The sequence below is a fragment of the Mycetomoellerius zeteki genome, unplaced genomic scaffold (genome assembly GCF_001594055.1).
Source record: "Mycetomoellerius zeteki isolate Tzet28-1 unplaced genomic scaffold, Tzet1.0 scaffold204, whole genome shotgun sequence".
Classification (NCBI taxonomy): domain Eukaryota; kingdom Metazoa; phylum Arthropoda; class Insecta; order Hymenoptera; family Formicidae; genus Mycetomoellerius; species Mycetomoellerius zeteki.
This window is the reverse complement of record NW_017257000.1, coordinates 394,493-413,599: the sequence shown is the minus strand read 5'-3', so window position 1 is coordinate 413,599 and position 19,107 is coordinate 394,493. Positions and strand designations below refer to the sequence as shown.

Here is a 19,107-nt window from a genome sequence, read left to right as displayed (position 1 = left end):
ATATATATTTTGTAAATAATTATATTGTTGAGTAGGAAATTATAACATTAATATTGTAATGTTAATTAGTAATGTTAATGTTAGCTGATATTTATTGAGTTGAAGATTATTATCAGCATTAAAAAGTCGTTGAATTGATTCGTCGAAATACATATAGAAGAATTGAACATATCTAAAGTGACGACCGATTTGAGGAACACCTTATACGAGTATGTCCAATTTTTATAAATCATTTTAATAGCCGGATAATTGCAATGACTTCTGTCACCGTAGATTTGAGAAGTAAAAATATTCGAAGAAAAATTTATTAAGCACAGTTCTCAGTTTTCTATTGAGATAAACGATCGCATCTGATATTTTAGAGACTTTTTCTCCAAAGAGTTTTCATTTGGATTACTAGAGGCTGAATTATTACAAGCGAAAGTAAGATCAGTTAGCTGCTATACATTGTCGCGTGATATAAAAACTCACCATAGTTATAAACATTTAAACATCATACATTATTCAATATTGTCATGCTTCAAAAGGGGACTGAACATGCTGAGAAAGTACGATATATACAACACAATACAACACAATAAGAACAAGCCGAGACGAATGAAACTATTTTCAGTATTAGAACGAAAATAAGGTAAGTATTATAGAAATGAGACATCATTGTGGTGAAAACATCTTTAGCAATACAATATCTCCTACACATCGAATTCCTTGTTTATCTAGGCCGTTATTTACTTTCATAGATTGGAAACAACAAAACATAAAGGTTAACAAGGAATGAAATATTATTACAATTGCCGAAAGGGGAACTTATTTCATCAAAAATGAGTATAGTTTTTTTTTCATCAAAATTTATTAAATATGATTATTTAAAAACTGAAAGGCTGCATTCAGAGAAAAACATTGTGTTAAAAATTATAAAGCTGACAATTGTATAAGTTTTGTGGGTAGAATTAATGTACAACTAAATGTGCAACTATTGTATGATTGCAATAACTATAAAATATGTTTATTTGCAATATGTATATAACTATAAAATAGTTTATTATGTATATTAATTCTACATTTAAAATTTGTGAAAGTGTCACCTTTATAGTTGCCATCACTAAATTTCTCTCTCTCTCTCTCTCTCTCTCTCTCTGAGTTCATTCTCTTCTTACAAAACAACAAATTATAAGAAAACTATAATCTAACAATTTTAATTTTTTAAATAATGAAGATTAATAAAAAATAATAAACATAACAAAATGTTCAATATGCGCACAAAGATATATGTTCTGACATTCGATTAATCTCATATTGAAACTCCAAATTATCACGAATCGTCCGAACTCCCGACCCTTTCATAAATTTTTAAATATTACGAGCACGACGATAACGAGGGCACATGATGGTGGGGAAAGAAACGCGAGTTAGCAAGCTTGAACTGTCTCTCGGCCGGCTACGGCCGGTAAAATCGACTTCTCAGTAAACCTTCAGCGGTCGTCGATCGTAGTAGTTGTTGCGCGTTGTGTGTGCCAACTTCGAGACCTCGTTTCATCGTTCCCATTAACGAGTAATATTAGACCGCTTTTCTCTTCGATACGATGTTTTCTTTTACGAATTATCAAAGAGGAATTAATCTCAAAATTTATATAAATGTGTATTCGTATATTTTGTAGCTTAAATAAAGCTACGATATATTAGTGGTGACACGTAATCATAATCGGAACTAACAATCTTCGTGAAACAAGATTTTGACAATGTAGTGCCATCAATCGTTTAAAAAAAAATATATAAAAAATATTTTTAAAAAGTATATAGTATTGCCAAAAAAAAAAATATCTAAACATAATCCACGAAGATTTATATTATTATATTCATAGATATATCTACAAACATTACGTTAGCTACGTTAAGTTTTGCAGATCACGAATAAATTTTGTAAACTGAAAGTTTAACCAGTGCGATACTAACCAGATAAGATAAAAAGTCGAACATAACGAGCAGTGAGACTCATTATCGGCCACCTCGTCCATCGGCAAGTGAAATTCCCCGTGGTTGTGCAAGGAAGTAGGTCGCAAATACACGTTAATGCGAAACAAGAACGAAGCCTGTGAAACATTCTTTCGAAAGTCTTTCGTTACACAGATTCGATGAGACCAAAGTTCAATGCGATTATTACTAACTCTAATATAAACCTAAAGCAATCATAACTAAAGTCCATGTACATACAATGTACATGAAGTATGATCAGAATCACAAGTAGTTATGTCCTTGAATATATTATATTTGCATGTGTTATACAAGTGAAGTAAAGACGATACCACTGCGTATGTTACCAAGAATTGCTACGGTTGATTGATCAGTCTCATTGGTTTTCTCGTCGTATTCACGAACCACAAATCCATCCATCCTGAAAGATGATCTTCAAATGCCAAGAGCGATTATTATTGCGAAAAAAGGAAAGCGAATAATTTGCCGTGCATTCGAAAGTGACACGCGATGAGAGGATGTGGGATCGTTATTTAGAATCGATACTAATCGCAACGTTCATGCAGCGACACTGTTGGAAGGGAGTTGCCAATGTTGGTTGCCAATGCAAGGGCATTCATTAGACAAAGGAAATAATGCAAAAGCACTTGGCTACAACTTGGAGCATGCGGTCGTGCGGAAGTAAAATCGGACAATCTTAATCGAGACGGCGCAAGAAGTAGAACGCGCGTGGCAAAACTAAAGGAGTGTTTTTCAGATGATGGAAATGGTGAAGGAAAAACTGCGCAGACGAAGCGTGAGCGAACTGCTCAATTGGAGATGCCTAGCTGAATGTAAGGGCGCCATTGCTGGAAACGAAAATGATAGCGCAGGAAGACTTTTGCTAGAAGATCGTAACGGAGAACCGGAGACCCGCAGACGGAGACGATCCGGTACTTGGCCGTGAGTAAAAACGTCACTCGAATCTTCCAAGAAATGATAGAAAGGAAACGGTGATGAGCTTTTGAGTAAATCACGAAACTCATCCCAATGATTTCCTGTCAATCCTGCACGGAAAGAATGATTTTTCTGCAGTATTTAAAAATTTAACTGAATACAGATCTGAAAATAATTTTGTTAGATCTATCAAAATAATTATGTAAGATGTTTAAACTGTTGGCTAGAATGAAAAAATATTTTGCGGAATTGTTTGTCATGTTTTAATTTTCTACATAATTATGTTGATGGTCTAACAAGATTATTTTCAGAGTTGTATTTCGCTAAATTTTTAAATATTTTCGCAAAATCGTTCTGTGTGTATTTTTCACGACAAACAGATAAGACGGCGAGGCTTTATCAATTAGCAGTTTCCAGCAGGAAAATCTTTAAACATAATTGACCGTTGTATTCGAAAGCGCATTATTTCGAAAATAACATCGAATTGCATTTCAGTATCTAACTGCAAGCGAAATGCGAAATGTGATGTTAACAGCAACTTCGGTTACAAAACAGGTTGGCATCGTTGGATGTTTTGACAATATTAGTTAATAATATCAAGTAAAAAATTGTTGTCGTAAATATTTGAAACCAACTGCAACAAACAAAATAATAAATAATTTAGCTTATAATAGTTTATGTAGCACAATGACCACGTTTTGTTTACAGTTTTAGGTAAATAATACTTTTAAATGAATAAAGTGAATTTAAATAAATTATTGCACGATATTTTTATTACACTTTTATTAATATGTATCTATATAGAGTGTCCCAGAATGACCGCATTTCCTTTTACAGACGTATTCTTGAGGTAATTTTAAGACAAAAATCCTAATACGAAAATATCGAGATTACAATAATTTTTTGAATTATAAGTTAACTTTAAATGCTTATAAATCATAAACCATTTTACTATTATAGCTCTCTATATTATTATTTCTGAATTCTTTTAAACATTCTAAGACGAAAATCCTAATACGAAAATACGAGGCTATAATAGTTTTCGAATTACAAACTATCTTTAACCAATTATAATTCAAAAACTATTGTAACTTCGACATTTTTGTATTAGGATTTTCGTCTCAAAATTACCTCAAAATTAAGAATACGTTCTTAAGAGGAAATGCGATCATTCTGGGACACCCTGTATATAAAAAAATTGATTTAATTCATAATACAATTGCTTCATCAAATATGCAAATAAGTATTATATAAATATACAAATTTACATAATAATCAAGGCAAACAAACAGATTAAATAATTTTTAAATCTATACGATATGCTCAAATTTTATATAAATATTTAGATTTAATAATAGAATAAATGAATATTCTAAGAAATAAATTTTCTTATTTTTGGTGATGCTTTGAGAAGTGATGTACACATTTTTAACATTTTAAATTACAGAAACTTCTTTTATTGCTCTTCGTACTCGGAAATAGTGGATAATTCTTTTAATTGATTAAATAATCCGGACTTTAATGTTGTTCAAAGCTAAATAATTAAACGAAGTCATAAACGTGTAATTTAATTCAATTTCAATCTAATGACTAGGATACCTGACTTTCAGGACATTTCTCAATTTGCAATACCAAGAGATTTTTATTGTTCTTTTATCGTTAATAAAAAAAATGAATTTTTTCATCGTGTGATACTCAACCAATGCTGCGAAAAATGTGCACATATAATAGATTGATTTCTAAATATGCTGTCGTTAATTCGACATCATTTAATATAAAAATCACGCCAAGTACGAGCAAGCAATTTTACTAATTTTTTTACAAAACCAGATTGTTTCACTTTATAAAAGAGAGATCACGTAATTTGATTCTATCTCGCATATATAACATAAGACTCAGTATGTAATAGCTTGCTCAACTCTTTTGCTGTATTATGACATCATCGTTTTCGTTGAACGCAAAATTGTTAGATATTAAAACATTATACGTAATTAATTATCGTTTAATTTAATCGTAAATTTTAGTCGAATTTTTAGGTAAAAATTAAACCGAAAATATAAATATTAAGTATTTATACATTAAATATCTATTAAATAAGATAAGAAGAAAGAGAGAGAGAGAGAGAGAAGCTAATAATACAATTTTTAAATATTTAAGATCTTATTGGTTTAAAAGTTATTTAATTATTGTAAATATTTAAAATTCTTTTTACAAAATTCTTTGACATTTTCCACAAATGAAATTTATCTAGCAGAGATCATCAATCGAATTTGTCCAGCTCGATCGATCGGGAAGCCGGTAGGGATTCGAAGGGAAAAAATACGATTGAAATTAGAAACAAATAAATAGGTTGCGTGTTTAGAATTGATTGGCGTTCTCGCGCTTGCGTATGTCCTACCACTCACTGGGCGTCTCGACATCAGCGTGTTCACGACCTAAGAGACATTGCTGGAGACTAGTTCCTCGTGGTGTGTCATTGCCGAAGTGTGCTTTAATCACAGCTGATCCGCGTTGCTTTAATTATTACAAACGTCATTTCTCTCCCACCTGTCTGTCAAGAAATTTAACGTGGACGGATTGTGAAATCAGCACACATGGATGAAGCCGAGTTGAGGTATTGCCATAAATAAAAAATAATTATTTCCATCGTTACCATAAGTCATATTTTATCAAAGTCCTACGAAGACCTATCATCTTCATTCACTTCAAATATAAAATGCTATTACTTCTCGAAGTGTCGGATATGAAGGGTGCAGATCTCCTAGATTTTTGGAAGTCTCTGCGAAATCTCTACGAGTGTGCACGTGTATCTTTTAGCATCGGCGTCCGCTTGAATCACGAATGCTGCGGGAGCACTTCTTGTTGTTCCTTTCTTCGAGAGCGAGAACGCGTTCACCTTTCACCGCACATTCCATCCGATCCGGCTTTTGCTCGATGAGCTCCTGTATGACTCGCACCCATGGCGCCTCCGTTGCGCCGTCAGTCGGAATTTCAGGAATTCGCGTTCGATGCAATCGATTACAAAACTGTTTTCTCTTCGTTGATTGGGTCCAAACAGCCCACGTGTCAGCTGAACGGATCACTTCTTATGAAAATGTGTCTTGACTCGGTGGCAAATCTCATTTTTACAAATGTTACGTTCTCAATCCAAATGTTGTGATCGATCGCAGCTGTGTTGCAACAATATTGCTCTAATTTAATAAACATGATGATATTTAACACTTCGATGTATTCATCGTAATACAACCGGTTTTTGCACGAGAAATCTTATCGTTTAGAAAGAGAGAGTACAAATTTCCTCAACTGATCAAGAGTTTTTTTCACTTTTGATTTGCCAAGTAAAATAAAAAAGAGGAAGAAACTAACATTTCCTTGAACCAGATTCTAGTCTCAATTATTTTAAAAACTTGATATATCTAGATAGTACATAAACATTCGATGAATGTTTTTTTAAACGATGAATTTATTAAAAATATTTGTTATTCTAGGATGTACAAAAAAGTTAAATATTCATGTTTACAGAATATTCGAATAGTAAAATTATAAATATTCTATGAACATATGAATATTTTGTACAATGTTTTATAGAATATTGTACAAACTTTTATGCTCTACGAATATTGTAAAGAATATTCTGTGTATATTTATAAAAAATTTATTTAACTTGGTAAAATGTTTTTATATAAGAACATATAGAAATATATAAACATATATATATATATATATAAGTGCAAATTATTTTTTATTTTTCTATTAAAGAAGAAGATTATTGTAGGCAGAAGTAACGTTTATAGTTTATATAAATAACACTCACTGTAATTGTGCAAAGTCTCGAAGAAAGCGCTGTTACATCAGCAAGTGTGTCTTAATTAAAAAAATAAATACACGATCGAGAAAGTATAGCAACCTGTAGGCGACGAAAATATCTTCGAATACAGACGCGTCGGCGCAATATATTTCATCTAGTAGATTCAATCAGAATTATCATAATGTTGTTTGCAACATTCGTTAACACGCGTTAGAAGGTTACTATCTGCAGCATCGACGCGAATTGTGGAACGAATCATTACCGACTGCCAGCGATAGTATAGTAATTGCAAGCCACTTTTCTATGCAGACGCGTCATTCCGCGCGCGGCCATCTCGCAACTTAGTCGCTGTTATGTGCCTGAATTATCGTGATTAAAGTTGTTACGAAAAGCGTAGATAAACGCTTAAAAATTCATATTTAACATTTTATAGTTGTGTAACATTTAGATAGGTACGCGTGCGCGAGATTGACGCTCTTGTTAGTTTTAATGGTGCAGTGAAATTTATAGAAACGTTAAAATAGCAATACTGGAAGCGAAAGCAATTTATTTTATGCGCAATCGCAATGTCTATATCGAGAGATTGAATCAAAGAAACAGACCATAGTCCAGCATAGATTGTGATAGGTTCGACGCAAAGTTTCGAACGAAGTTCAAGGTTCGCGCGAGAAAGATTTTTTTTGTTGTAAATTTTTCTCTTTGAGGTGAGCCTAACGCGCTAATTAAAAAAGTCTCTGCCATTTTGTAATGTTTTTAATGATACTAATATTTTAAAATTTGCATCTGTACATCCAGTGCTGGCTCAAATAGGCTTATTTATTTATATTTATTTAATCATTAGAGTTTGAATTTAGAGTCTTTTTTTAACTAATATTTTAATTAACGCATAAATCACATAAATTTTTCACGTAAAATTTTTACTTAACACGTGATAAAGACAAAACAGCAATATAAAAACTACAACTTCTCATTGCAATCTTATCTCAAATAATATCTTCGGAAAAAAGGAAAGCTTGTTATTGAGAATGATTTTGAAGGCCTTTCAATGAAGAACGTCATGATGTCGTCATCTCGAAACGAGACCGTGGATTCTTAGGATTTAAGTATTCAATAAAAAGCAAATCAAATGTTGATTTGATCGGAAAAGTTATAAATCCAATAGTACGATCACGCTTGTGAAAGTCGTATATAATTAGAAATTATATAATGTTCTAATAAAATTTAATTGCGTGCCATATCGGCACGCAATTATAATTTCTGATATTAATTCATTTAAATGAATTTACAATAGTTCAACATCTTAACGTTCTGACCGTTATGGCGCTTCTTAATTTAAAGCATTGTAAAACAATTTAATTTAAGAAATTAAATTGGACTCAAATTAGTTTGTTATTTACTTTAAAATTAAACAATTCAATCACTGCAGTAACACATTGATTACGTTTTGATAGATGTGGAAATTAAAAATAATAAAACTTTTTAATACTTTTTTTAATTCAAGGAATTGGATATTTTATATTTTATCTCCTTTGATATTTTATAACAGTGTAATGTGGCATATTCAAGATTTCTTTTACTTGACTGTAATAACTTTTTATTAATGTAGGGGTACATAAATTTGTTGTCTTCCATTATATTTCTTGATGTTTGATATTTTGATTAAAAAAATTTATATTTTTATTTTTATGCGATATTTTTCGCAAATATAGTATAGTGGATACATAACGGAACGATATAAAATGGCATTCCGAAGAGCTAAAATAACGAAATAAATAATTAGAAATAGGATGATTTATTTTTATAAACGTTTTATATACAAACAGATTTTAGTTAGCGATAGAGCAATTCCGATTTAAACGTATGGAACTGGATGATGTTAATTTTAGTAACCGTTTCTTCCTGCTAATCGTACGCGAATCTAAATATAAATTGTTTTGGCACAACTTTGCTACGAGATCTTGACTACTTTATTACGCGTATCGCACCGTATCTACATGTGATACTGTTGTGATTTATATAAAGAAAGACGTTCAAGGGTATCATAATTCGCTTGGTCATGATAATTCTTAGTATCTTATCAACATTATTCGAATTTTTAACGTATAATTTTATTTTTTTATATATTTATTTATTTTATATGTTCCTATCGCGATATTAAGTTAAAGTAATATTAATTTACCTATACCATTTTATCACAAATATCTTGAAGTATTTTGTGCATACAGGGCTGCAAAAAGTTTAACTTAATTTGTGCTAATTTTTTTTATTATCTGCAAGATTTGGCCGATATGTCTCTATCAAATGTTGATGAAATCAATGGACAATATGACTTCGTTTATGATGTCGTTGGCCAGTCAAATGTCCCGTCGATGGACAATAATCTACAAAATCGCATCCTCAGGTAGATCTTCCTCGATAATAATTTCCTCTTGTCATAAAAAAGTATATTTTAAATGACTAAATGTTACGATCAGTAATTTACAAAACTCACTGATAAGCAGATATTGGACGCTGACTGGTTGTCTGTAGAAAATATTTAATTGTAAGTTAAAAAATGTTTGCATGTGTGTACACTGACGTATATATATGAAGCCATGATTCTGGCGTGGTTATTTTAAACTTGAATTACACGATAGTTCTGAATGATAAGCATGCATGCATACATGCTAAAATACGTTCATGCATTGAGCACAGCATGCTGATAGGCATGCTTTTTATTTCTGTATTTATTTCTGTCTATTACTTTATAGCTTATTTCCTTGCTTATTTCCTTATCAATGAAAAGGTTAAAAATAGTCACGTAATCGAGCAGACGATTGACAGTATCTTCAGAATAGAAACAATTGCATTAAAGACGCCAAAATTTTTTTTTTAACAATTGTACTAATTTTATAGTTACCTGCCAAACATCAGACTGCATCATGCATCAAAGCAAGCTTAGCAGTACATACATGCACGCATGTTTATCATTCCAGAAATCGTGTGATTTCACTTTTACACTTGATTACATTGTGAAGAAATGTAGAACAAAATTGAAACTAGCGAACTCGAGCGTTCTATTATGAAATGCATTTTCCTACATAATAGGTGTGTTGCGTGATACTTGTTAACTCATAAAAAAATATGACATAAATTGTTCCGCGACAGCAAAAGGATTCAAATCTACTAATGTTAAAAAGCTAATACACTAATGCATTATAATTATAACTTTTATATATCGATAAGTAACTAGGTCAGACTAATTATTGTCTTGACTTAGCACAGTTACATGCGCAACTAACTACATTTCAAATTTGTTTTTATAATCGACTTATATTCGGCAATAAAATAACCATTTCTATATGTAAATTGTGACACATAAACACGCTATAACAAATTTTAATTTTAAATAGTATAAGTTTTTAATAAATTTATTTTGATACTTATTTATTCTTAATTAAAATACTTATTTTACAATATATAAGTAATAATATGGCTCAATAAAATGAAATTAGTAATAATGAAAAAGAAGGGCTACGAGCCAAACAATAACCTTTTAATGTTCGAAGAATAGTACAAACATTTATTTTACATTAAAAAAAATAAATATATTAATAAAGAAAGGTTTTGATACGATCGAAGAAACATGATAAATCGATTCTTTCGCCATTTAGAAAATGACTAATGGAAAAAGGAATGGAGAAGATCAGAAGAAGTTCGCTTCTAAGGTCAGAGTTGAATACACTCATACTCTTTTGTGATATCTCTTTTCGAAGGTGGCGAGATCACTCGACGTATCTGATGATTTTTTTATGCTTAACACTTGTTTTCTTTTTATTTTACAGAAGAACGAGGAGTCTAAACGCACCCAGTCCCGTTCAACACTTCGGGCGATGTGGGGGTATCATGAAAACTTCTGTAACGGTTATGTAAGTAACTCATACGATATTTTGTTGGAGGCATTGAAAGACATAATTAATTATTATGTAGAATATTTCTACATAATATTTCTTTCTCTTTAAGTAATTATTTTATTATTATTCACACACATAATGTAACGCATTGAAAATCGTTCTCGATAGCGCTCCTATTAGATATTAGCATCACTAATTAACCTTTTCATTACTACGTGACTATCACGCGCAAAGCAACCTCCATACTATATGCGATTATAGTCGTTCGATATATTTTGAGGTAATAACAAACGAAAAGTTCTCTACCATTTTGTAATTTTCGCAATAATTAACAGGATATTAATTACTAAAAATCGCTGAATATCGGTTTTCAATAATTTTTTACTCAAATACTATCAATTTAAACAGAAAAACAGCAAGAGACAGAAATTATTTATTTTATTCTAAAGTTCTGAGAATTTTTTCAGACACTGAGAGAAAACAAAATAGTTCCAGCAACTATAAATTTGGCAACTTTTGCAATTGAAGTACCTGTAACTAGTTTTACAAAGTAATAGAAACTAAAGTAGTGCTGAATATTATAAAAATATAGTCACGGTAACAAATTGCAGTATTAATTGGTAGTAAAGTAGTGACTCAACTACATTGAGTAGTTATTTGGACTTCATGCAAATAGATATAACAATTACATTTTTCTAGTTTAGACAAAAATTTTTAAAGGGTCGCTCAGTACGAGTAGTACGCGGCTTTGTCACCAGAGGGACGTAGCGGAGTTCAGTTTCTCCTCTACGAAGGAAACCACTCACTTACAATAAAAGGCGTAGCGTTGGTTTCAAACTTGGAAGACAAAAATAAATAAGAAATGCATATACAAATTTGTAACTATGTATTATAAAGCTTTAATAACAACAATAAGTAAATTAAGTGAACTAAGAAAATATAGCAATATTAACCATTTATAAATTGTTTATATGGTTAATGTACTATATTTTCTTAATTCACTTAATCTAGTATTCTTATTAGAATTTAATAATATGTATATAGTTGTGAGGCGCTATTTCACTACAAATTTATAATTACTGATACGACTTTTTTCTCTGAGTGGAATTTTTTAATACCGTATTTCTCATGTTGATAAAATAGTTGTCAATAAGAAAAGACAGTACTAAAAAGTTGATAGTATTTGAGTAAAAAATTAGTGAAGACCAATATATTCGACAATTTTTAATAATTAATATCTTCTTATAACTATTGCGAAAATTGCAAAATGATAGAGGATTTTTCGACTCAGTTTAGTTCGCTCTATATTCCACACACAAGTGGTTTGTCAAAACTTACCGGACACCCTGTATATATTTGATAAACAATAAAGGCTCGTTCAGACGAGCGACTTCGTAGCGTCACAATCGTAAGCGCCGACCCGTTCATACGAAGTTATTTTCTGGCGCTACAGAAAAGTGTCGCGAATATGTTCATATGGGTCAATTCGTGGCGCGACAAGAAATATTGTGGATGCGTTCAGAGGGATAAACTCATGGCTTAACAAAGCGCTGCAAATTCGCCCATCTGAATGCATCCGTAACGTTTTGTCGCACCATGAATTGACTCATATGAACATATTCGCGACACTTTTCTGTAGCGCTAGAAAATAGCTCCGTATGAACGAATCGGCACTTACGATTGTGGCGCTAGGAAGTCGTTTGTCTGAACGAGCCCTAACGGCGATATTAAACAATATAATATAAATGATTTATAATAGAAAATTTGTAATAGATTATTAATAATAAATAATAAAAAAAGTGATATAGTAATAGTTATAAGATAACAAAATGATACAGCACACGTAAGTGTAACAACTAGCTCCTCTACTCCTAAAAAATCATAATAACTTTATAAGCCGCACATGAGCGTTTTATTATTACATTTTATTTTTACATCACAAAAAATTTCTCGATAAAATATGATGAGATTTTAAGTTCAACATTTGCAAATGTCTGTAATTTTTTATCGGACTTTAAAAAGTTCAATGTTATAAATATTTAACAATAATCTATAACTGCAGCATAAATCAAGTCAATATTAATTTAACATCAAATATAATATAATATATCAATATAACTGTTACGAAATTATCTGACTGGGAGTCTGTCATTCAGATAAAATCGTAAATAACGATATATTTTATGTAAATAGCAATATTAACAACGTGTCATCAAAGCTATTGCGACAGTACATTAATGGTGTATTAATGGAGCATAAAGCAAAATTACCTTACTATATACGCCATTGTAATCGACGAAAATTTAATTTTTAATATTTTGGAATGTTTACGACACTATAAAATGCTCAAAATACTTAAATTAAGTTCTTTATATTTTAAACTTTTTTCGCGCTACTGATTTAGACCACTGTGCGTCGAGTTGAAAGATTTTCTTGTAAAAAAGATTCGAAGTACATCTGTATGTATTGTAGCCAGCAAAACCAGCAAATTTAATGAAATAAAATTATTTGCTTTTTATAGCAATTAAACATTAGATACCTAAAATAGAACAGTTTCTGCCAAATCATAACTTCTAAAAATGAATCAGTGTATTATTACTGAAAAACAGTAAGTATTTATTGATGATTACAAGCTATAAATGTAATACTGAAGTCAGTAATAATATACTGATTCACTTTTACAGAATACGCACCGAAAATTTGTCTTAAATGTTTATCTAAAGGTGCATAGAATAGCCTCCATTCTTTATATAAAAGAAGACTTTTCTTAACTTTCTAAATTTTTCTTACAATAGAACATGTTTCTATTGAAATTTAGACTTTCCAACCATATGTTTTCTTAACAAAGATTCTTAACAAAGTTCTAACAAAGATTTTTCACATCTGGGTCCAGATGTGACAATACAAAACAGAATGTAACTCAAATTGAACCGTTATTATAAGCTGACTTCAAAGAAGAGTCGAAATGTATTATCGTAAATAATACACTTTCAAGATATATTTTTTTAATTAATCAACTGGCTGTTTTGTGTCTATTTGTGCAATAATTACAGCGCTGTTGCTCATATTTGCCGATTTCTTTATTAATGTTTTAATATCGTGAATCACATCGAACTTATTGATTAAAAATAATTCGAATTGAGACATTTTAAATGTAACAGTGTACTGCAACATTTGAAAAAATTTATTTAGTCTATGTTCAAACTTTTTTCTTATCATGAAGAATAATAATATATTAGGTTTAATTTATGTTTAATTTCCATCATGTTTAATTTAGACATAATCGCTTTGAGTAAACGTGCGGCTCATATAGCCGCGTCGTATCACGCATTTCGTAGCAGACCGTAACAAAAGAATTAAATTATAAAACAACATTTCACATCATAAGGTCTGTTTTTTATTGCTGCACTTTCTGAACTGGTACACAGAATGCAATAAGATGAAGTGAAACAAACGTATATTTGTTTCACTCCAACTTATTGCACCGGTTCAGAGTGCAGCAATAAAAAACAGATCTATAGTCATATCATCGCTGTTAATTGCAATAGATCGATGCCGTAGATCGATATTATCACAGTTAATTATTGATTAAAAATAATAATATTATAAATCCTCAAAATATGCGGGCGTATAAGAAAAAAATCTACGTGCGCTTCATTCGTTAGGTGATATTCGCTTTTCTTAGTGAAAAAGTCTTAACGGTCATCTTCATTAGCAAACAATCATACCAAGACAGTAATCGCATTCATGTAGTAAATGTCAAACATACTAGAAACGACCGACGAAACTTATTTGCGTTTCTTTTTGCAAGGTATGATGACTAAGCGTGATTCTATATACTGAGAGAGCATTTTAAACGTAACTATTTGTTTTTGTCTGCTAGTTAATTTTTATGTTAAAATTATATGCGTGTATCTTAGAACTCTTTTTAAGTAATTAATATACTTTTAGGTGATTATGAACAAAATAAATTTAACCAGGATTATAGTATAAAATAATATATATATAAGAATAGAATACATTAGACTACGTTCGGAAAGCGCGTTATCAGTCTCTCTCTCTCTCTCTCTCTCTCTCTCTCTCTCTCTCGCGCGCGCGCGCGCGCGCGCGCGCACACACACACACACACACACACACACACACATTCTATTTTTATCATCTATTACATATAAAATAAATACAAAACGACGTAATAACGTAATGATAGCACGCTTCTTTGAACGAAATTTATGCATTCTATTTTTGTATTATTTTATGTTACAATCCTTATGTTAATTTATTTTTGAATAATTTCCTAAAAAATATTTTTTTTGAATGCATATAATTTTGTGAAACAGAAAATTCTATTATGTATTATATATACGTGTGTATGCGTTTATATACATGTATATAAGAATTTCATATTTATTTGTTTATAACTGATTTATTTCGCTTGATAAATATCTATAAATCAAAATTTTGGAAAAAATTAATAATGGACACTTCATCATGAATATGATAATCTTCTGCTAGAGCTTGAAAAAACACGTTTTGTATATATAATAAATCAGATGTCGCTGCGTGATTTCCCGCGCCTGTATACGACGAGTAGGCGCGTGCGCGTTTCCGTTTAAATGTCTATCTTTTACTTGAGTCAGTAAGCGCGCGTTCGTCAACCAGTAGCCAGTACCATATCATGGTTGGAACATCGAGGTAGGTTGTCGAGGCGCACGATTCTTTTTAGATGATAGTTGACTGTTTACAATCTCGTGGCACACACAAGATCGTACTTCCTTAAACGTCGATTGATAGTTTCAAAGGATTATGTTAATTCAGTGATAAATTGCTCAGTGAACGTGAATTGAAGTTCTTTTATGAAAAAGAGAAAGTCGTATATACATATTACTAGTGTTAAGTTTGTGTGAACATGAATTATCCTAATTATTCCGAAATTTTTGTTAATATGGTGAACTCGCTGTAAGCTTAACTCGTTTTTTTTTTTTTCAAATTAATAACTTGCATTAAATTTGTGTATAAATTATGTACAATTATGTATAATATGCATAACTTGCATCAAATTATATATAATTACACATGATGTCACAAATTATTACATATAATTGGAGTCATTTTTAATCCTTTCAAATGTTATTTAACACACAAAATTGATGCAAATTTAATTCTTTAACAATGTGTATTCTATTTTTTTTCTCTACTTTTTCTTAAAAAATATTTAAAAATTATCTATTAAACATTAACAACATAATGAAATATTATAGCCCGCTTTATTTCAATCTCATGAAGTTTAGCAGTCGGACAAGTTATCGATTCCCTACTTGACTCTGACGTAAAAATATATTTTAAGATTATCTGACAAATATTTAGAATTGGGACGACATATTAACATTAATAACTAAATTGTAATTACATATAGTTTTACTAATCGAACACGTGTATAATATTCGGGAAAAATTAAAGATGCGATTCGAATCAGTGCACGAAAAAACACATGCGAGTTAATTTGAATTGGCAGGAAAAAAATGGAAATTATTGGTACTAAAATATAATATAAATATCAAGAATATGTACTAAAATATAAATATCAAGAAAAGTCAAATTAACGAACCAATAATTAAATAAATTGAAACATTTTATTAACATAAATTATCAAATATAACGAACGGAACATTTCGACAATTATACTCACAACAGTCATCTTCAACCATATCTATACAAATATGCAGTATATAATAAATAATTTAAATGATAATAAATATTAGCATTACGAAACTACATCTATAGTTGGAAATTAAAAGTTACATATATAGACAGTGACTATCGGAATGAAATCCAACAATAAGATATAAAGTACAAAATATTTTTCAATGTTAAAAAATTTTTATTTAAATAAAATATTTCTAGCCAATTTCTAGACAAATAATACAAAATGTACATAAAAATAATAAGGGATTAAGGTAACGATAAAAGTAACAGCTAAATTGGTTAACGTTATTGTAAAAATGTAATGATGTTACCGTTATAGACAGAAAAAAGATTTTCTCTTCCTGCAAATATATTTTGCTTTGTGTTGAATCATCTCTATTTATTTCTCTCTTTGAAAAATTTCTTTTAAGATTCTTTGAAAGAAAGGCATCACACAGTTACCTGAGACATGAGGCTTATTCTTTTGGGCTAAATTTTTGCCAGTTAACCAATTAATCATTCTTTCTTTTCTCTCCAGGAAGAACCTAATAATATAATGTACAAAAAATAACTTGTCATATATTTAATTATGCTTTTTAGTAAGAAATTTTATGACGATGAAGTCTAAATGGTATAAAAAAAAAGGCGTGTATCAGTAACGATAATGTAGATGATATCGATGATGTTATTTTTTGAAAAAGAAATAAAGTTGCGTTATTAAATTATCAAAGAAAATAATGTCTGAAAACACTTACTTAATTGTTACAAGAGGACACAGTGTGTAAAAAATTAATATGTCTAATAAGATTTTTATAAGATTCCATGCTGATAAGAGTAATGACAATCAAATGAAGACAATCATGAAACGAACTATCATATAACCGTATATCAACAAATTATTATAAGAGAGTATCAATTTTTAAAAATCATTATTAGGAAGCATATCAAGTAAACAATAATAAGAGTCGTTAAGAAATTCAATATTTTTTAAGGAATTCTATTTCATTATTCTTTTATATGTAGCATCTCAAAGATCAATTTTTTATTATGATTAGATTCGGAATCCAATATTTTAATATTCTTTCAATTAAAAAAGTGATTAAGTTCTAAAATTGTATATTCCGAATAATAGAAATGATAATCGAAAATCATGATGATACAAATTTTATATTATTAATATGTTCCTTAATTCTTGCGTTATAGGCTTTTTAATTGCTAGTATTGTTTCTGCGGTAAATTTTGTACACAACATATTATTAGAACTAAAATCAGTTTTATTTTTGCTCTCTCTAATAAATTTATCAAAGTTTATTTAAGCCTCTAAAATCTACAGGAAATTATTGTTATTTATAATTAATCAGTGCATAATATTCACGATAAAGTCATCATATTATATTTGACATCACCAAACAAATTACTGCAGATTTATTTACTTTTCATTGACAGAATTGTTTATTTCTAACCGTTTATCATATAAAAAATTACGATATTTTAAATGTCACTTGAAATTTCCATTTATATCTGGCCGATCTTTGCAAATATTTGGAGAAAAAATATATAGTTTCGCAATTTTTGTTATTTCACTGTTTCAAATTTCCTTTCGAGACAATTTAATCATTATTTACTACGAATTTTACAAATTTTTTATTTGACTGCGGATGCAAAAAATGTACGTCTTTATAGATTACGCACAAACTTCGGTGCAATATAATAATGTAATCACTTTAATACTTATAAACAGTAAATGAAATTCATCGGGGTCAACACTTTTTTACATTTCATCAGTTGTTGCCTTTGTCTTTTTGCTTCGATTGTTTCTTAATGTTCGTACAGTACACAACGACAGCTAGCGTATAATTATACGAAGCCTAATTCTTCCGATCACACTTGCGTAAAGTATAATTCAATTTTATTTGAACCCACGACCTCAGTCTACGATAAATATGTTTTTATAAAATACTCTATAAAACATAACTCTGATATAAGAAACGTGAGACAGCAATTCAGTTCAGCTGATAATTATCATAAATTAGAAGAAAATATATAAAAATCGTAATACTTTTGCTTGCTCATTTCAGGACTATTCAGGATCCAGCCTCTCAGAGGTTGACGTGGTACAAACCACCTCTCTCTGTTCTGGTTATCAAGAAGGTCCGTGATTCGTCAGTCCTGCTACCGTTTGTTCAGTTGGTCACATGGTTGATAGAGGTAAACGTTAATATGATCATTTAATATATCGGAAGACTGCGATTGATATGCCTATCTCGAAAGGTTAATTAACGGGCTCACAAACTGATGTCAGCAGCATATTTGCACTTTATTTGCATGAAATACTATCATAATTTCCAATTCATACTTTCGCTACGTATTCTTAATATATTAATTTTATATTATATATTAATTTTATATTATATAGTTGTATTTTATTCTTACATGTAGAATGTATTCAATTCTTACATGTAGAATATATTGACAAAATATAGAAGATATAATCTGATATGATACTATATTATAATTATCTACGATATAAAATAGTCATTAAAGTAATTAGTTTACATATACATGTATAGTATATAACAAAAGTAAGTAAACATATGTTTTTAATGTTTGAATATTTTGTTTCTAAAACTTGAGGTTTAGATATCATAGTGAATAAATAAAAAGCGAACGTTTATTGTAAAGTACATTCATTTTTTTTAAATTTCTTTTTTTCGCATACAGTAATTGTGATGCGTCAGAGTTGCCTGATGCGTGTAATTAACGAATAATTTACGTAAATGGTGCATTCTTACCCTCACTTAATAATTTTGCACGTAT

The 19,107-nt window shown here is 30.0% G+C and overlaps 1 protein-coding gene across 10 annotated transcripts in view; it reads left to right on the top strand.

Annotated features, from left to right (window-relative positions):
* The window catches only part of LOC108722474 (NAD kinase), a 28,191-nt gene that overhangs the window by 5,317 nt on the left and 3,767 nt on the right, over positions 1–19,107 (top strand). For 3 of the 10 annotated variants that reach the window (XM_018447610.1, XM_018447611.1, XM_018447616.1), the window contains 2 exons: positions 10,540–10,623; positions 18,369–18,498. In XM_018447610.1, coding sequence (XP_018303112.1) covers positions 10,540–10,623; positions 18,369–18,498 — 214 coding nt within the window. Of the gene's footprint in view, positions 1–1,830; positions 2,914–5,287; positions 5,522–7,054; positions 7,420–8,992; positions 9,117–10,539; positions 10,624–15,266; positions 15,301–18,368; positions 18,499–19,107 lie in introns of those variants that run through there. The other 7 variants (XM_018447609.1, XM_018447608.1, XM_018447612.1 and 4 more) reach the window with 6 other exon arrangements.